The following is a 20,750-nucleotide window of genomic DNA, read 5'->3' on the forward strand; positions in this document are numbered from 1 at the left end:
ATGCACAGGGTCAGGGAAGATGGCTGAAGAAACAGCATGGAAAATGAGAACAGAGGCTAGAAGCAAGTGAGCACAAGAGTGATGGACAGGGCCCTGCTTCCCACTGGTGCTGTGCTTTGTGAGCTGTGCTTCTTGCTGGTGGATTTTGTTACTAGTGCTCTGAATGAGAACCTTTCTCCATTAATTGAATACATCTACAGCTACTAGGCAGGGGTCTTTCCAGCCCACTCTTCTGGTCCTTGCATGAACTCATGACTGTAAACTACAACACAGCTTGTACTGCAGGTGAGGAAACAGTCTGAGCTCCCCAGGGCTGGAGGGGATGTGTGTACACAGACATGAACACACACACACACACACACAGAGAATGCTTGTTGAGAAGTCCAAGTGTTAACAGTGGTTTATAAAATCATCAGGGTGTGTTCATCTCTCCTGGTTGCTGGAAGTACTGTGGTTCCAAGTCTTGAGCCCCTGTGACTGGGGTGGGGCAGGGAAGGCTCTTCCCTGTTGCCAGACTTGCAGGAAGATGTGTTTGTTTTCTGACCTTGGAGGCACTTTAGATTTGTGGTTTATTACTGGTCACTAATCATTCTTTCCCAAGGCAAGGGCTCTAATGCAGGAAGATACTTTGCCAGTGCTTTATGCAGACCTAGGATCCTGGGTGCTGGGTTTCTGGATCACTTCCTTTCAAATCCTGAAAGGGAATCTGGCAGGCAGAGGAAGAATCTTCTAGAATCCCAATTGCAGAGAATAAATGTCAGCCAGATGAAGCATCAAGGAAAAGGCTCCCTCCCAGCTCCTGTCCTCACAGTTGTGTTCAGAACAGCTATGTCACATCCAGTGTTGATGTTAAATGATCTATTTTGTCTTAGATTTGTGTAAGGTGCACATCTGAGTCAGCTCCAGTCTGGAGGTTCTGTTGCACAGGCTGAGCATAAGAAACAGGAGGAGCTGTTTTTTCTGTGAAGTGGCCCTCAAACATCAACTCTTCAGAACTACAGACCAGAAGGTAGTAACACTGAGTACCCACTTGGGATACAGCACTACAGACTGTAAGATGGTCTGCTTGCTAGACACTGTGTTGCTTATTTGCTTGTAAAATTGACAGCTGGACCACAACATAACTTATTACTGCCCAGAGCAGTGCTGCAGTCTGCTGTTAGAGAAATGTTAGGTTAGACACCAGCCTAGAATAAATTAAAACAGACAAAATGAAGAACAGTTATGAATAAACCTTGCCTCCATGGAGGCAAACTTCCTGGCTCAAACTGGGCACACGGGGTCTAGCAAGAGGATGTGTCTGTAAGTGTATGCCAAGTCTGTTGCCAGTCTGGTCATGTGAAACAGGGGTTTGCAATGCTAGAAGCAGGGCCTTAGGTAGTGCAGTGGTTGAGAGCTAGACCTGCTTGGTCACAGGCAAGCTGGTTTAGATGGCCAGGAATGGTTGCTCAGGACCTGGGCCAGAGACATAACTCCCTCACTGACCTGGCACCCTCGTTCCTTCTTTCTCCTACCTCTCCCTGGGCTTTTTTATTTCCCCCTCTTTTCTCCACTTCCCTTGAGCAAACAGCAGTTTAAGCCCTGCTAATGTTCCAGCTCAAAGATCTAGTGCTGTAGAGGGTTTGCTCCCACCATGCAAGCTCTGCCAGCCCAAGCATGGCTAGGCTGCACAATGCAGCAGTGCTTTGACTCCTTCAGCATGCTCTGTGACAAGCACTAAAGGTCTCCTGGTTCCAGTGCACTAAGAAGGTGCCAGCAGCACTGCAGGAAAGCTGCTCAGGCTGCAGCTGCAGGACATGGCCACACTGGAGCAGAGTCACCAAGCATGCAGTAAGTAAACTGCATTCAGAACACAGGGCACAGCTGAGCTAAGCTTGATTTGTTTTTCCTAGCTTGAAAGGGGATGGCTTGACTTCCAGTTCTTCAGTCTACTAAGCAGCTCTGTACCATTGCTGGATGGGTTTTTTTGTGGCTGCTGCCATTCTTTACAGTGTACTGACCCTTGGAAGGCTGCACTGACCAAAGGCCTAGGAGACAGACAAAGCCCATAGGGAAAAAAGTAAAAGGCAGGGGTCATGGGTGTGTGAACCTGCACCTGGTTTGGACACACTTCTCCCAGGCTTTATGGGGGGTTGGGGGAGAAGGAGAAAGAATGAGCATGATAATTAAATATGAAACTCTGGGCAGAAAAAGGTTCAGGGACTTGGTTCTAACTTAGCACATAATTTCAGACACCCCTCTCTATTAAAATAGAGATTTAATTTCCCCCCCAGCCTTTGGCTCCTGGGAGCTCATCAGGCTTTACCACACTGTATAAAACTATTAGTTGTTAATACACAATCTGATAATAGCAACATCTTAATAGTTTTACATTCACATGTTCAAAGCACTGCTGGATTCCTTTCTGCACTGAAAATGCAGCCTGTAGAGAGGTTCTGGTAGCTCAGAAGTCATCAATGTTGCTGGTCCAATACATTAATAAACCCAGGACACAAACAGTCAATGAACACACAAGAGGCAGATCGTGATGGCAGTTTAGATTGGTTGCCCCCACCCCCCCAAAAAAAAAACTGCAGCATTTTCAGTCTTTAAAAGACAGCATGAGGAACTGAATTGCATCCTTTTTTATTCAAATGCAGGACAAGTCCCTGAGTAAGCAGCTTGCTTTTACTTAAATAAAATTTTTCCAGAACTTAAAATAAACCTGTGGAACAAGTTCACACAGCTGATGGGGAGCTGGAGACGGCACGTTCTTTGGCCCAGGGAAGCAGAGGCCAGGCCAGGAGCACTTTCACTTCATTTCCAAGGCTTCATACAGTAGTGTCAGCAGCCTCCCCCGCGGCTCCGTCTCCTCTCCGACTGACCTCTGGGTTCTGAATTGCTCTTTGACTACTCTGCCATGAAAGGGATTTCTCATATTTGGTCTTAAAAAGTAATCCATGACCTGAAGAAGCAAGGATTGGGGAAACAAGAAAACAGAAACGACCCTGACGTGAGATGAGTGCCCTGGTAAAGAGAACAGCTCATTCCTTAGTGGTCTAGAGAATAGGTCCTCCCAGGCTGGGAAGTCTGCATCCCAGCAGACGACCACCACACACAGAAGGAAAAGCCTTTCAAACTGCATGATAAAATTGTAGCTAGCTCTGCAGGTAGATTTTAGCCCACACCCCATAAACCATTAAGGAATGACTACAGATGGAAGATGAGACATCTGCTCAGTGACCCATAGGGACTTACCTGGGCAGTCTGCAGTCTCTCTGAATGCTCTTTTCTTACAGCAGCCTCGGCACATGTTAAACACACATTTATTGCCCTGGGTTGGGATGAAGGTGGAAAGAAGTTTGCATCAGTGAAAATGAAACTATTACTGGTTACTGTAAGCAACAATAGCACAGCTCTGCACATTCAGACCTCTGGAAAACACTGAACTTGAATGTTAGACAGGCACACCTCAGGCTAGTGAAGATGACAGAGTTGATGTCACACTGGGGAGGGGGAGCCCCACCTATCAACTGTACACAGAAGAGTAAACCCACAAAATCTCACATCCAACTTCTGCAACATCAGTGGTCTGCTGGCCATCCTGAGCTGCACAAGCAGGAGAGTGCCCTTAGCATGATGCTGGTTGCTGCAGCTGAGCCTGCTGCAGTCCTCTGCAAAGGTACTTTGTAGAATACAGTGCCTGATATGCTTGCTCCCATCTGTACCACAGCAGTTATTGCCCCACCTGCAGCTTAAAATGTACCTGAGTATATATTAAAACATAATGTATGACCCTGAGGGCCATCAGCAGTTGAGTCCCTGATAGCTGACAATCTGTCTACACTAGAGGGGGTCTGTGGTGCTCTGGCTCACATGTGCTCAGTGACTCTTCAGGGAAGTGAGATTTTGTTGTCTGCTTTGTCTCCCTCCACCCCAATAAAAAAAAAATCCTTCATGTTTAGGAAGCCCTTGGTTGATGTTGTTGTTTTCCCTTCATCCCCTCTGTCTCTTACGACAGAGCTTAGGAACATTTGATCTAAGAAAAAAACAACAAACAGGCCCAGGCACAAGGTTTCAGGCTGCCTGCAACATTATAGTGATGTAAGAGCAAAACAAAACCGAGACCTAGCCCAGCTTCAGACAATGATAGCTGCTGCACCAAGCTGTGCCAGCTGAACATGGTCTGATTGCCACCTAATGGAAATGCTTTAGTGGATACTGGCACTAACTTACCTTTGGGTTTCCACACTGGTCACATTTTGCATATTTGGCTGGAAAAGAGAGAAAGAGAGCTGATTCCAGCCAGGGTATTTTTATGTGGAAGAAGTCAATTTAAATCAGGATCACACAAAGCTTGGCACTTCTCTAGCCAGACAGTCTTCTGGAAATTAAAGCAGGGCACATCCAAGAACAGTACAAAGGTAAAGATATTCTGAACTTCTTTAAGTGCCTCCAATCTAAATCAAAACACTGAAAGCTTTACTTCTCAAGTCAAGTGTAAAAGAGGAGGGTCTGCCTGAAATGCATACAACATTTCAATTAGTGACAGCTGTAATCTACTTGGTAGTGCATTTTGATCTTGAAAAGGAAAATAATGAATGGCAACTCATGTCAAATGTGGTAGCAGTGACTCTGTGCATTTATGCCAATAAATGGAACTTACGTTTTAAAGATGGATCAAAGCTTTTATTTGGATTTCTTAACTTCTTTTTTTGTTTATTCTTTGACAGAAGCTCAGAGTTTCCATCTTCCTCCTCTTCCAAAGCACGTTTTCCTCGCACACATTTGTCAGTCTCACTGGTTCCATTCTCCTTGCATCTCTCCTTTGGCCTGAAACAATGAGTAGCCATCACCCTAAGCTGGCTGGAGGGGAGAAATAGGTATTCCCTGTACACCATTCTGCTTCACAGGAATCTGGGCAAACGGGAAACCCTTCTGTCATGGCTGAATTACAGGGAAGTGTCACTGCCCTTGGAAGTGGGACAGAAAACCCTAAGTTTTTGTGTAACATTACCTGCTAATAACAGACACTGTCAGATTTATTGGTTGGTTAAGTAGTTTAGGTTGCCTGAATTAAGTTTGGCTCCTGTTACTGCCAGGTTCTACTTAGGTATTTAGTTAAGTATTACACTTGCCATGCTCACTCTCCTCCAGCTCAATTTTCACAACAGAGGGAATAGGGTACCCGAAAAGTCAGACCATGCAACACAAGTAGCCTTTATAAAATACAATTTAGTTGCCACCTACACTGGCAGTACAAGTGGTGTGACACAAAGTGCTGTCAGGCAGCATGTGTTGCACATCAAGTGCTTTTTGTGAGCTGTAGTTGGAATTCTTGGTGGTTACTTTCTAGAGAGGGAGATCTGAGGAGCATCTAAAGAAGATGCACACCACAAGCAACATCCCCATAAACAAAGTAACAACCAGGGAAAGAGAAAAAACAATAAAAATAATCCAAAGCCTTCACTTATCTTCTAATGAATGAAAGCTCCTAGATCAGAACTTGGTGGCTCTGTACTGAGCATGGCTGGGGAAGGTGTAGAATTGTCCACATCAGAACAGATCACTCACCCTGGCCTGACGTACGGCTGACAGATCCAGTGGAAAAAGGGCAACCCTTCTTTTGGCTTTTCTCCTTCTTTCTGATTTGCTATTTCTTCCTGCAGCACAGAGTTCCAGTCAGTTTCCCTGGAGGTCTCACAAAATACTCCAAATAACACTTCAAGCTCCAGGAGACCACAAACTGCAATTTAAACTAACGGGTACTGATAGTTAAGTGTAGGCAAACCCCCTCTGCTAAGACAGGGGAACTGAAGCAGGTTTGTGCCTCCTAAAGCAACTTTATGCTGTGTAAAGCTCTTGAGGGGCTGCCACTGCAGCAAAACTACCAATATCAAGGTTGGAAAGTCACAACTCCAATAAAGGGGCCAACAAACATCAAGTGCATGACATACATGGTGAGTTCCCACCAAGGGTGGACAGTGTTGTTCTGGGAGATCAGGGCCCGTCTTGGTACCTGGCATCGCAGTTTCAGCTCCCTGTTGACATCTACAATGCCCTCTAGAGTCTTCACTTTTGCTAATTCATCACGCAGCTGATGGTAAACTTGAAGCCTGAGGCAAATCCCAAACATCAAGTCATATTTATGCATTATTGCTAGGCTGAAGAGATCAGCTAAAAATGTCTTTATAAAAGCTTTATATAGATTTTTTTTTCTTGCTGCACATGCCTTGGTAGAAGCTTATCTTTGGGAAGTGCAGAGAACAGCACACACAGTTGCTCCTCTTAGCCAAACAAACACTTGGCACACAACCAAGGTACTTGGAGATAAGCTGATGTGAATGTACAGTTCGGCAGCTGCTTCTCAGTAGCTGCCCATGGCCATGCTCTGACTCCACAGTAAGTGCAGGACAGTTTGCTTCACAGCAGGCCAGGGGTTAGTTAACTGAGGTTTGCCACAAGTGCAGATGGGCAATTACCACATGGCAGCTGATGTGCTGGGAGCTCACACCCTACCTTGTCTTGTGGTAACTTGTTCCCTCCCCATGCCCTGCTTCCCAGGTGTACAGTGAAGCGTTAAGGCCTCAGCCCACACTCTTTACAGCAAGGTCCAGGAAAGAAAACCTGGCAACATAATAGTTCTGACCAGACAAATCCTTGTCCAGAAAAGTCAGACACTTGAGCAGGATGAGCCCTGAAAACGTGAGAGAGTTGTCTAGAGATACTCACGTGTGATGCCAGAGCTTGAAGAGATGAGCCCTAACGTAAGACAAGGGACAAGGATGCTTCTGCACTATCTCCAGGTACTCCTCAGCCATCTCCCACACCAAGGGGTTTCGGCCCTCAAACAAAGCTGGGTTATGAAGATTACCTTCTAGGGAATGAAAAGAAATGCTCAAACTTCCATTTCAGGACTGCAACAGAAAACAAAATCTAGGCTCTAGAGTTCGATCAGGACTGAGCTGAGTGATTCTAACAGCCAGTCACAAACACATCACCCAGGTGCTCACAAAGAGGAAACCAGGGTCCATAAACTGTAACCTGACCTCAGGAAGCTGTATTTCACTATTTCTTAATCAAGTCAAATAGCTCACATCTAATTAAAGTACATTTTGCAGAAAGAAATCCAATCTTGACACAAAGAGTAAAAAACTTTAGCAAACAGAGAAGCCCCTGCCTTTCCTTGCCCTGTGGTTACATCCTTGGACAGTGAGGGTTTTACCTATCTCTGTATCCACATTCCTATGGCTTAAGTTTGTAGATACTGCTTCTCTGCTTTCCCCTACTAGCTCCTCAAGCCTTTTCTTATCCAGTACTTCCTAAAAGTAAGATTCTACAACCCCCCTGAGAATGTATTTCACTACTCTAACTGTGCAGTGATGGGAAGCTTTTTTCTGCTGTCTATCCTAGACCTTCTTGTAGGAATCTAGGGCAGCTCTTTATTGTCCCATGCCAACATGAACCATCTGCAGGAATATTATCACTGGATGCACTTCCTGCTTCAAGATCTATTCATAAAACATTCTGTTGGTTAACAGATACCAGGAAAATATTCCAGGCCAAGAGGACTCCCACATACCTTGGTCAAGCAATTAGCTTTGAGCTGACCACTCAATGGTACAAGTCCAATCTAACAATTGCTACAAGTCTGAAGTGATTCCTGGTGCTAGTAAGAGAGGTTTGGTGCAAGGGGAAGGAGAACAGCCACACAGCTTTCAGTCAAAGCTGTTCACCACGTCAGGCTGCTGTAAGCTTTTAATAATTGTATATGGGGCTGCTAAAAGAGTAGGAAACAGTTCCTGTTCTCATCTGTTGTGAGTAGAAGTTGCCTCTCTTTACCTGCACTCATGACACCGTGCACTCCTGTCTTCCGGATACACTCCTCCACGTCACTGAGGCACTGGATGTTTCCATTTGCAAACACGGGAATGTTCACCGCTTTTCTGTACCAGTGGAGAAAACAGATGCACAGAATTGAGACTTGGGAGTCCACCCAGAAATTCTACTCCTGTCACCCAAGCTTGGTGCAAGCTTCTGCTTAAAAATCTACCCTCCCAGCATGCTAGCAGAAATCCAGCAGGGTTGGTACTGCTCACTAACCTGACAGCTTGAATGTGCTCCCAAGACGCCACACCAGCAAGTGGGCCCTTCTGCTCTTTAGTGCGGCCGTGCACAGTCAGCAGCTGGAACATGAAGTTACTTTTCAACTGTGTGAACCACTGGAACAAATCCACTGACAACAATTTCCTTCCACCCCATACACTAAATTCCTGCTGCTATTTCAACAGTGAAGGGATTTTAGTATTACAGAAAGATATCAGCAGCTCACCTACCATGGCATGGGCTTGGGCTTCTTTCAGTTTGCTATTGACAAGATTGTATCTTGGAAGAACCTACACATTTCCTGTTGCATTGGCTCCCACTTATGATTCACTCTTTAATCTGTGATACATTGATCAGGCTGGCTCCTCAGCAGAAAGCCTGAACACTCTCACACTGACTCTAACTCCAGACTGTCTCTTCCAGTTCAACTGGGGTTAAACCCTAGAAGGCTGCTCATTTCTCCACTAGTGGTGGTCATCTGTATTTCCTGTAGCACTGTGGATTTCCTGCATTCACACCACCTCCTGCAGCAGAATGTCAGACTGAAGCACAGTGAAGGATGTCACTTTGTGCAGCAATTGCAAGAGAGACTCCAAAATCATGACCATAGAATAGCTTAGGGTGGAAGAGACCTTACAGATCTTCTAATCCACTCTCCCTGCCACAGGCAGGGATGCCTCTCAACTAGACCAGGTTACTCAAAGCCCCATCCAACCTGGCCCTGAAGATCTCCAGGGAGGGGGCATCCACAACCTCTCTGGACAATCCATTCCAGAGTCTTGCTGCACCTGTAGTGAAGAATTTCTTCCTAACATCCAATGATGTGTTCCCTTTCATGCTATGGACCTGCTGTCTAAGACAGCAAACGTGCAACCCCTCTGCATCCCCTGTTCTCTGCCTGTAAAACATCTCCACAGTACACCAAGGATTGGTCATCACATGCTTCACACAGAGACCTGTGTGCAGTGCCACAGTGGAGGGAGCACCTGGCTCCTCACCTGGCAGCCAGCTTTCTCCAGCATCTGTGCATACTTCACCGTCTTGGCAATCTCTGGGAAGACGCGGATTTTGCAGGTGATGGGCACAGAGAGCTTCTCGTTAGCCAGCAGAACTGGGGGAGGTTGAAAAGACAGGTTAGTGGGCTGCACAAAGCTGTGAAAAGTCCCTACTCTCATCAAGAGCTGATACTGGGTGTGAAAGAGTCTAAGGAGTTAATGCTGTGTAGTTCTCACAGCGTAACCAACCAGGAGCGCTCTCTGCAAGCCTCACTGCATGAGTTAACCAAGCAGCAGTAAACACAAAGCACAATCTGCATTCTAACAAGAAGGCATAAAACAGGCAGCATTTCACAGCCCTAACGTTTCTACTTCCCTTTCAAAGATCACCCCCTTCAAATCTTAATCACTGACACAAGCCTGCTAACATCACAGGCTCTTGTACTCCTCCTTCTCTGCCAACAACATTTACACATGCTTTTCCACCTTCCTAGAAGGAATGCTTTGCTTCTTTCCAAACTGCACCCAAACAATCATGCCAAACCCAAGAGGCTTATCAACAGAGGTAGGCTGTGGACCCATTTAAGTTGTAAATATAGATTACAGAGTCAGGGTGAAATCTAGAACATGATGAACTCCTGTAGCCTTTACACAGTGCACCGAATCAGAAAGCTGCTAAGACAACGGGCTAACAGCCAGGCAGCAGTGGCAGGCCTGAAATTCTCTTCTCTTCCAGAGCTGTGATGTGTAATGTAGGAAGTCACCTGATGTCTTCTAATCCACTTCCTAGGAGCTGTAATGATAGGTCTTCCTATCACCCTTTCAAAGAAGCCAGCAAGGTGTCTACAGGGACCCCATCATTTTAAAGAAGGCCAGGAGAGAAGGGGGAAGAGGAAGCTTTGCCCACCCTTTACAGAATAGCCTGTTGAGATAACTCTTACTAGACAGCCTGGGTTCTCATCCAACTAGATGACCTGGGTTCTCTTCTCACCTTGAGACTGTTCTGATTTGCATCTCTCACTCCTAAGTGCCCTAACAATCACATCACATGCTGGGCAGGGAAGCATTGTCTGTCCTCCCAAGTTCTCAGCAGTGTCTTTGTATCAACCATCATTGGAGATTCCCTGGACTACAGAGAACACAAACAGAAGTAAGGCTCTTAACTTCATGGTTCAGACACTTGCTTTCACATGGAGGCACATTCTCAGCTCCTCACAATGACCAAGCCCTTCTCTTAACATCAGTTCTGAGTGTATTTCTAAAAAAAAAAGATTAAAAAAATCCTGTTCCCAACTGCTGCCAAGGGTCTGAAAATGCCCTGTGCATGTCAGAAGAGAGGCTTGCTATGGTGTGGTCAGAAAAAGTACTCTGGAGTTGATCAGAAAAGGGCAGTTGTGGCTTCAAGCAGAAACAGAAGTCCTGGCACCCAAGAACTTCAAAGTGAAGAAGCATGGCACTGGGAGTTCTGCTCTTTCTAGAGCTGGAGAGCCACTAAATCATCATTGGATTGGGACTGACCTGACTCACTTTCACCCACAAGTCCATCTCAGGTACTGAAATCTTTTAGCAGATCTAAGCATGAGTTTGTAGTGGAATACCACCAAGTATCTTGAGGGTGCCACTGAACCACAGTAAGGAACAAAAAAAACCCCAAACCCCACAAACACAACCCTCCTCACAGAAACATGCTACACCTCCTTTCCCCCCAGAATTGCTGACCCTCATGACAGTGATGAATTCATCCCATTCTCAAAGTGAAGCCTCTCTAAAGTGAGGTCTTTCTAAAGACTTACTCATTCTCTGAAGAAGATCCCACTCCTCTTGCAGAAATGCCCCATAGTGACCTACAATAAACCAGCAGAGGACAGACTCTTACAGCAGGATCAGATTCTGAAGCATGCAGCTCTCATAAATGTTCACAGACAATGATGCAAACACTCTTAAGTGTCACTGGCAGAAGCAGAGCAGCTGTGTCCTGCCCACAGTGGAACACGTTTGAATCATTCTATTCCCAATGCCACCCTACATTTACAGGACAAGCATTGAATCCCCACACCTTACTTTCATTGCTGCTCCCTAAGGCTGCTGTGTTGACACTGGTAGCTCAAAGTCCAACTTTCAGAGGTCTATACCAGGTGTTCAAAAATTCCCTTCAGGATAAAATCTGATCAGACTGAAAGACCTACTTGCCCTGTACACCACTGACCACTTCCTGTTCGACTCTGAAAGACACTTCAGAAGAGGAATGGGCAGTTACTGAACAAACCTTCCTTCAACACCCCAACTGATCCAAAACAGTGGTTCTGAAACAAGCTCCCATGGCAATGCCTTTGAGGGATTCAGCAGCTGTCATCCTCTTTTATGCTGAAGTGAACAAACTGTGCAAGTATCAAAGTAACAGGACACCAAATACTAAGTAATTTTCAAGGCAGGTTTGCAAAACTGGGCTGTTCAAGCAGCTGAAATCAGGGAGGAAAATTAAGATCTTGTTAAAACTACTTTTTTTCTGCAGGATATTCAAGACACAAGAGCTGTCACACAGGGGAAGCCAGGATTAATTAGTAGTATAGCTACTTTTTGCTCTAGGTATTAGAAAGCATTATCTGTTAAAGTGGGTGTAACTAAGTCTGACTTCAGCAGTACTGCAGCCACCCCCTCTCCATCAAATTAACCACTCTGGTCCTCTCAACATTTTACTGCCAGTGCTGCTATCTGAACCACCCCAGCTCTCTGGCTGCCCAGGTTTGCACGTACCTCTTTTTGCAATCATTTGGGGGCAACCCAGGTTTAGGTCTATGGCATCACAATAATCCTGGGCCAACAGTGCTGCTTGGACAAACACTTCAGGGTCATTGGCACAGAACTGAGAAAGATAAAAGTGGGATAATCAGATAATAGCTTTCTCCAAGTCCTGACAACATCTTATGACACAGTTCTGAAGCAACTGCTTGCTACAGAAAGAGTTAACCTGCAGCTCACGACAGCAAGCACCACTTCTCAAAATAAAACCCCAACCCAAACAAAACATGTGACACTTACCAGCTAATCCTCAACCCTCCAGTGACAAAATGAGAAAGGTGAACATCCAAGAGGCAAAGAAACATTTGTAGAATATTTAACATGTAGTAGCCAAGAGGGGACAGTTCCTAAAATCCCCTGGAGAACAAACAGCTGCTGCATTTTTGTCCAAAAAAGTGGTGCAGAAGGAAAGACTTGGGTCTTGAGGCAGTTACAACTTATTGCTCTCTACAACTACCTGAAGGGAGGTTGTAGACAGGCAGATGATGGTCTCTTCTCCCAGGCAGCCAGTACCAGAACAAGAGGACACAGTCTCAGGCTGCGCCAGGGGTGGTTTAGGCTGGGGTTTAGGAAGAAGTTCTATACAGAGAGAGTGATTGGCCATTGGAATGGGCTGCCTGGGGAGGTGGTGGAGTCACCATCATTGGAGGTGTTCAGGAGGAGACTTGATGGGGTACTTGGTGCCATGGGTTAGTTGATTAGGTGAGTTGGATTGGTTGATGGGTTGGACGCGATGATCTTGAAGGTGTCTTCCAACCTGGTCTGGTCTATTCTATTCTATTCTATTCTATTCTATTCTATTCTATTCTATTCTATCTTTGTGCATCCTAGTGAGCACCACTGCCTCCAAAATGAACTCATGTTAGAGTGGTGTGCTACAGAGACACACTGGGCTCTTAGTCAAATGCTGTCTCAAATATAATTAACCTTACACTTAAAGCACAGTGCAGAAATCAACTTGTTAAGAAAAAAGAGGCTACTTTGAAGCTGCTTTTTTTGAGGACAGAGCCAGAGTACTCTTTATGCTTTCAAACAGATTAACAAAACTCAGTGCCATCACATCTTTAACTAATATAGATCTAAACTCAAACTGGTGAGCAGAAGGTGTTACTTAAACCCTACACAAATGATGGCTGACACCACCTAAGCCCACAAAAGCCATTTGTTTTCTCTGAGATGACTGACATAACAGAAAGCCTCCAACAAAACCACACTGGTGAGGATTTTTACCGAGTAGATAAATCCCAGGTATCAGGCTGGGCTCAGACATCCTCTTGCCTAATCCATTTCCAAGGGTCTGTGACCACAACCTAAACCTGCCCAGAAACACTGCAGAACTCAGTAAGATTTGCTGTAGTGGGTCAATCCAAAGATTAATCAAGTTAGTTCTGTACCTTACGACCAACTGTGGCCCGTGGGAAGGACACAGCAAGCCCACAGCAACTGCCACTCTTCAGGTAGGCTGGCTCAGAACACACAGCTGCCTGAGCTGAAGGCCTGTGCTCAAAATACAGCATCCTAAGACCATTCAGAATTTTGCCACCTGTATTTTTCTGTGGCAAAAGAAACTGCCTCCAATGGAAAAAAATGAGGCTATGTAAAGCTGTACTGAGACCTAAGATCCACCTCATCCTGCCCTGGTAACAGTCAACAATGTCTAGAGAACAGCAGCAGCTGGGAAGTGTCTTCAAGGACTCTGGAAGCAGGAGTGGTGTTTGCTGTAGCTCATGACCCCCAGGAGTTTTCCTTTATTTACTTTCTAAACTCATGTAATTTTTCAGCATGCAGTACATGCCATGGGAATGAATTTTGCTGGGTTTAACTGTGACTGTTCGTACTAACATGTGTTTCCATTTTCACGCCAGTCATACTTTCACACATCTCTCCCATTTCTCTTCTTGGTCAGGATCTGAGGGTCTTCCAGGGTGAAGAGTCCTCATCCATTTAACTGTTCCATGTGTGGAAATCAGCCCATTCCTCTGCTCATGCTAACTGTTCTTCCCTGCATTATTCTTCAGCTCTCCAGGACCCTCTCCCTCCTTGGGATGGAGTACCTGATACTCAGAGGGTACTCAACAAGCAGAAGCAACAAATGCTTAACAGTATGTCCTACCTTCTTTGCATCCTCTGTCTGTGGCTAACCACTAACCTTATGGTTACAGAGAACTACTCAAAAACCTGTCATGCTTCCTGAGTGGGGTCAGATCTGTCTCTTAACACGAGATGCAGAGGACTGAAACCCTGTGAGAAGCCTTTAAGGCTACAGGCCACCGTGGTTAATACACCCAAAGCCTCTTTGTTAGACAAGGGATAAACAGAAAAGCAGAGTTATCATGAGTAGTATTTAGGTAATGAAAATGAGATTTCTATCATCCTATACAACAACCACTTCAAACTCGGGATGAGATTGAGTAGCTTGACCTCACACGCGTCTGGGGAGCATCTGGATTTGTTGTTCCCAAGGGGTGGATGAGGAGGCTAAGGGAGCACTGGGCAATGCTGACTTGCATTTGTGGCGCTAGCCAAGAGCACCCGGCAGGTGCCCCGCTCCTTATCACCGCTCCCAGCGCCGAGGCTGACTGGGCAGGCGTCGCCGCTCCGGCAGCGGGAGCCGGGCGGGCGGGAGCCGGGCGGGCGGGCCGGGGGTGTGTGGGCGCCGGTGGCGTTTCCCGGCCGGCCGCTGGCGGTCGCGGAGCTTACCTGCACGATGAGCGGGCGGTCCTCGGGGCAGGCCTCGCCGTAGAGGTTCTCGCGGCGGTAGTTGGCGTCTCTGAGGAAGACTTGGGCGTGCAGCATCGGCGTGTAGCACAGCTGGGCACCGTGGCGGCGGCTGAGCAGCCTCCAGGCCAGCTCGCTCTGGTCCACCATGGGCGCCACCACATAGTGGGCGCTCCGCAGCGTCTCCCTCCAGAAGGCCTCTCCGCGCAGCTTCGGCATCTCCCGCCTGCCTTCCCGCCCGGGCCGCGCTGCGCCAGCTGCCGCCCCGCACCGCCGCACCAGGGCTCGCAGCCGCCGCCTGAGGCCCGAAGGCGGGCACGAGCGCTGGGCCCTGGCGGGGCACCGCGGCGGCCGGACGGTGCCACCGCCATCCCGCTCCGGCCGGCTCGGCGGTGCAGCCGCGCCCCGTCCCCTCCGGAAACCGCGGCGCTGACAGCAGGGGCCGCGCGCGAAACGGTCCGGGTCAGGGCAGGGCTGCTGTCGGAGGGGACCGGATCGCGCTCCCTCCGGCGGGCTCTGGCTAGGACGTTGCGGGTCTCTTCCGCGGCGCCTGCCGGCGCCTGGAACTCCCTCACCGACCTCGGTCCGAGGCTATGTGGTAGCCGTTCACCCTTGGTGAGGGGCGGCTGCCATCACGACAGGCACAGGCGGCCTCCCTGCCGGCAAACGCGCAGGGTGCCACGGCACGGGGCTGCCCCGCTGCCGGAAACCCGCGCAGGAAGCCCCAGCCGTCGGCCGTGGCTGTCAGCCGTCCGCGAGAGCTTTTCGCAGCGCGGCCTGTGCAGCAGCAGCAGCAGCAGCAGCAGCAGCTCCCGGCCTGCCGCGTCCCTCTCCCGCTGTGGCAGGCAGCGCACACCCCTCTCCCGCACTCACACTGCCCGCACACCCCTCACGCACCCCCTCGAGTCCCAAGGTGTACTTTTGGTTTTGCACTTTGGCCTCTGTCCCCAAGAGGTGCCAAGGGGAAGCGCTTATTGATGCGTAAGCGAGGGGGCCCTACTGGTCCTTGGTTTCGGATGATCAAGGCGGCAATGATCCACCTGGCCGAACCAAAATAACAGATGAAAAAAACCCTTTCATTCTGCAGCACTTTGTAAAGCTACTGACCACTGCCAGCACCAGCACAGTGGAAGAGTTGCCAGAACCTCCCAGAACATTGAAAATGCTGCATTTCTGCATGTCAAAACGTCCATGTAACATTAGTCATAGGGCTTTAGATTTTTTTCTTCAAAAGGAAAAAATTGTTCATTATATGCAACCCGAAAGCAGCAGACCCTAAGCAGAGCTCAGTAAGCTGTTAGGGATTGTCCACAGCCTTCACAGTTCAAGATGACTATCAATGCCTACATCTCCCCTTCTCCCCAGTTTTCAAACACTCATTGGGTGGTAGAGTTTGCTGCAAGAAACATCTGAGCTTCAAGTTCCTTTGATTCTTTTCTTCAATTTTCCACTGCCCTCCAAGAGGCTAATACAACCAGTTCTGCTATTTTAAATCCACACCCTCCCCAACCCTTCCACACCACTCCCATTTCCTCTTATGTACCTGCTCCAGGGTTACTTTCTTTCTTTTGACCCCAGTTTGCTGGCAAGGTGCCTGATCTTCAATGTGTCTCTTAACCAAATGCACTGGAAGCAAACACCTCCTTTCTTGATCACTATTCTATCTCACATATTTTTAAAAATGTCTTAGTACCAGAGAGCTTCTCTACTTCTGCTGTTCAAATTCACCAGTTGCATTAAACTGTGGCTTTCAGACTTTGCCAAGGAAGGTGTGCTTCTTTTCCCTCAGGAAGGTGGCACAATATAAAAGGGAAATAATTTAAATGATGCTCCCTCCTGGGAAGGCTGCATTGCAGGTTTAAGGTATACTGCCCATCATTGTAGAACAGTGAGTTTGGGAGCCTAATTAACTTTAGGAAGGGCAATAGGGAACTGTGGTTGTCAAGTCTTCAGACTAGCATGTTGTAGAAAAGACTGGGAGTAGCTAGGTGACAGGGCTGGAAAGCCAGCATCAGCTGACAAGGGATTCCCAATTCAGTTTTGGAGAGAAGGGCAGATATAAAGGACTTTGCTTCTGCCCATCATCTCAGAACAAGCAACCACAGCATTTGATTTTGCATTATGATGGCTCTACCTCTGTCTCTCTGATGGAACCACTGAGAAACAACAACCAGTACCAGAGCTAATAAGGTTTTTATTTTTGGCACACTGTATTCAGCTGCCAGTTACATAATGGGTTACAGAGCAGCAGCTCAGAATTAGACAATTATGGAGGAAACTTCCCCAAAACAAGCTTCTGCTTTTCAAATCACCACAAGAACATTGAGAGCATTTAGGCTATAAGTAATTCTTGAGGAACTTCTATTACTAAACCAGTATCTTCAAGCTTTGCTTTGATGAGATCATGCACATTTATGTTTAGAGAGAACTTGTTCAATTCCTGCTTTGACAGCTGGGCCAGCATAGTCTTTGCTCCCTCCACAGAGCCCATTCAGGCTTGTTAAACACTTTAAGCAAACATGTACAACAATCCTGTGCTGAAGTCTAATTCACTCCTTCCTTTTTATGTCTAGGTTTTCAATAAGATCAAGGCAAGTAGGAGTCTCTCAACTCTTTTCAAATTCACTACAATTGCAAGTAGTGAAATTTAAAGCAAACCAAGCGGTCCACATTTGTTTCATGTAGTATCCTATACTAGGATGTGCATGGATAGTACAGAGATACACTGAAGTCTCGTAGTGTGCCCAGTTCAGAGCCACTCTTCACTTAGCACCTCTAAGGCACCTCACCCCCACACATTACCCACTTCCCTCCTTTTGTTAACACCTAGTCATCATCACACCAAACAACTTAATTGCCTATCTAACACTCTCAATGACCTTGAGGTTGATGCTATTAGTCCCATTTTGCAGATGGGGAAACTGAAGCATTAGCATTAATGACTTGTCCCAATCCGCAGCAGTGGAGCCAGAATTAGAATTTAAGCGTTTCCACTTCAGTCTTGTGAGTGAGTGTGGCTTGGTTGCATCTGGGGTACCAAAATCATGGCAGCAAGAAGCCATGGTCCAGAATAAGAAGTCTTCTTTATTATTGTCATTATTTCTACAGACTCCAGATTAGATATGGCAGCAGCAGGTTATGCTTTATACCAAGAAATGTGAGGTTCCAGATGAAACACAGGATTAAGAAATGGTGGTAAAGAACAAGACAAAAAGCCAACCAGTGATCAATTCTGTTTAATACTAGGAAAGCCAAAGAGAAAGACACTCTTCAGACCAAAAAAAAAAAATTATAAAAATCCCAAACAACAAACCAACCAAACCCAAGACTTATTTTGGAAATGCTTTAAGCTGACATTATGTTGGTTTTATTTCAGATTTCACAAAAGAAATACTTTATAAAACTAAAACCAGTTAATCCAGCCACTATCAACAGAGGGTGGTATAAGCAAAAGACTAGGTCAGAACCTGCGGTGAAGAACCACCCATTCCTGACACAGAAATGCTGCTGCACTACCAGGGTACTTCACTGGGGGATTAAAATGGAGAGAACTGGGGTTTTACAGCAGTTCTGAGGCACAATAGCTCCTCCTAGTTGGTGCTTTGTTGCTACCCAGGTCTCCTCTGTATCATAAGTGTAGCAAGGATTTACTGATTTCGGAAAGGACAGATCCAGCATAGCAAAGGCAAGAAATGTTTCAATTGAATTTTATGCAAGTTTCCTTTAAAAAGGTACTACAGTTTAAAATCATACCATCAAACTGATTACTTAGCTAACTTATGTGGGATCTCCAGTCTCATTACCAGGAGGAAAATGAATACACGAGGCTTAAGCAAGCCCTGTTCTAAACACAGGGGCTTTGGGTACCAAGGTTTGCCTGATCTTTGGTTAAGGGACAGCAGGGGTAAGATTGTTTGTTCAGTTATTGTTGAAGAATTCTACTTCCTGCCCCATTCCAAATGTCTGGTTGGGTGGTGAGACTGGAGGTGGGAGGGAACAGGGTAAAGCAATAGCCTTAATGCTTTACTAAGGTTCTGATACTGCAGAGGACAAAACCCTGCATGAATATAAAGTACCTCTCCAGGGACAGCTTTGCCTGTTTGTACCATGCCCAAGTTAAGGCTGTGCAATACAGTGGCATCTGTCAAACCATCTACCCTTCCCTCCCATCCCTCTTGCTACTCAAGAGAGTGGGTGTCAGGAATCCTCCCTTCTAATGTTTTCCTTTCTGAACAGGGCAGAGCAGTTGAAGGAAAAAAAAAAAAGAAACAAAACAAAAACCCAAACAACAATAAAACAACAAAAGAAACCAGACTGTTCCAAAGATTCACTTTGGTTTAACAGATGGACAACTCCCCCTTGTAGAATAAACCTTCCCCTCCAAAAAGGGGTGTTTCTGTTCTCCTATAACCCACGATAAATTAAAACCAAGTAAGAAGTCTCTGGTTTGACACAATAAATACTTAGAATATATCAAATTAAAAAAATATAGTTACAAAAGCCTCAATGGAATTCTCTCTCTGACTTAACTACAGACAGATTCTTCACAGACAAAAGGTATCTCCGAAATCAGCTGCAGCTTCTCTCCCTGCTCACTGGGCTTGGTCAACAAGTGCTATCCCACTTTGGAATACTGTTAAGACAAAACAATGCAGAGCACAAGAAATCTACTCCTAAATTTGCTTTTCATACTGCCAAAGGTGTAGGAAGCAACCATCAGTGGGGAACCTTCAGAGCAGTGCACAGTGACAAAGTCACAGTACTAGAGCAACATGGACAGGGATACCAGGGGAAAATAAAGGATAGGAAGAGAAGAAGGAAAGAGAACCCATGAAGGCTGAGAAAGGAAAAGATGAGCAAGAAAAAGAGAGGAAAAGACCAAATCAGCTGGACTTCCCAGTTCTGGTAACAGAGCAGATGAGATGTTGAACAATATGAAGAGTTCCTTGGGGTCTATCCTAACAAGGAATGTTGTTGGCAGTTTCTTCATTGTTGACAATAAGTAAGCAGAAGTTAACCCTCTCTGACACTGACTCGTGGCTCTGCCAGTGAGCTGTGGATGATGCCAATAATTGACTCAGCACCATTGCCCTCCAGTAAGGTGCGGTGATCTCCTTCAATGACATGGACAGATATCTTCCCATCACATACCTGCAGAGACATGAAAAGAAAAAAAATAGTCAACTTATATTCTGTTCACAATTTACAATCAGATGGTCATGTAGCTCAATAATACCACTGCCTCTCAAAATCAGCACCAGTTTTACTCTGACGTGCTCTCATAGACCAGCTGCAGGGCATTGTTAGGAACCACTCTTTTAAAGCACAGTAGTTTGACAGCCTGGCAGGTGATCCACCCAAATATAAACTGGGCAGGAAGCCAATGAACCTGATACTAACAGAGTAACTTATCTACGATGTCAAAGAATGAACAACAAAATAGCTACTTCCAAGCCCTTAAGAAAACAAACAAAAGCCCTCCCTTCCACCTCATCTTTCTCCCATCACCATAAATCTTCCTTTGAGGTCATTATGTAACCTTAATAACCTACAAGTTACCCTGGAATTGATAATGAATGTATGTTAGAAGGGACAGGATGCCAGAAACATGAAGGTAATTCTGAAAATCACTTTCCCTGCTATCTGTACCATAATGTAAGACACTTAACCCTTTTACGTGAACAGGAGCTGAAGAACAGTGACTTTATCTGGACTACAAGCCAAAAATCTAATGTTTTTAGGCCCATGAGAAGCCCACATGCTAACTTTTAAAGTGATCCACAACAGTTAACTAAGTCACTTCTCTTGTCAGAAGGCTGACAATTTCTCTTCAAAAACCCATCCTAATGCAGTGGATAAACTTTAAGGGTCTACAGTGAACTGGTGGAGGCTCAAAAGTTAGTTCTGTCACATTACTCTCTTTGACCATCTTCATTATCTCATGACTATCCAGAGAGCTGCAAGAATCAGCTATAGAAAACACCTGACAAATACAGAGGCTACACTTCCTGGCACTCACTGCCCTGAGGAAATGCCTGGAACCAATCAACTTGTTTGCTTTTGCGGATTTTTAATTCTTTAATTCTGCAGCACAACAGCTGCAGAATGGTTATTTATTTCAGATTAGTTTTGTCCTTTTCCTCTCAATAAGGA

The 20,750-nt window shown here is 46.1% G+C and overlaps 2 protein-coding genes across 2 annotated transcripts in view; both read right to left on the minus strand.

Annotated features, from left to right (window-relative positions):
• Window positions 1-2,609: 2,609 nt before the first annotated feature.
• On the minus strand, window positions 2,610-14,950 carry DUS1L (dihydrouridine synthase 1 like). Its single transcript, XM_068151364.1, has 13 exons — window positions 14,580-14,950; window positions 11,835-11,943; window positions 10,874-10,924; window positions 9,084-9,196; window positions 8,083-8,165; window positions 7,822-7,925; window positions 6,712-6,856; window positions 5,999-6,095; window positions 5,554-5,642; window positions 4,646-4,812; window positions 4,216-4,253; window positions 3,238-3,313; window positions 2,610-2,944 (listed from the first exon to the last, which is right to left on the minus strand). Exons 1-13 carry the CDS (start codon window positions 14,814-14,816, stop codon window positions 2,811-2,813), a joined length of 1,443 nt encoding a protein of 480 aa, XP_068007465.1. The 5' UTR covers window positions 14,817-14,950; the 3' UTR covers window positions 2,610-2,810.
• A 1,821-nt stretch (window positions 14,951-16,771) lies between these two features.
• FASN (fatty acid synthase) overlaps window positions 16,772-20,750 on the minus strand; it is a 42,277-nt gene continuing 38,298 nt past the window's right edge. The window contains exon 43 of the mRNA XM_068151374.1: window positions 16,772-19,748. Coding sequence (XP_068007475.1) covers window positions 19,611-19,748 — 138 coding nt within the window. The 3' untranslated portion in view covers window positions 16,772-19,610. The remainder of the gene's footprint in view (window positions 19,749-20,750) is intronic.

The sequence above is a fragment of the Melanerpes formicivorus genome, unplaced genomic scaffold (genome assembly GCF_026170545.1).
Source record: "Melanerpes formicivorus ecotype bairdi unplaced genomic scaffold, bMelFor1.0.p_v2 SCAF_21, whole genome shotgun sequence".
Classification (NCBI taxonomy): Eukaryota; Metazoa; Chordata; class Aves; order Piciformes; family Picidae; genus Melanerpes; species Melanerpes formicivorus.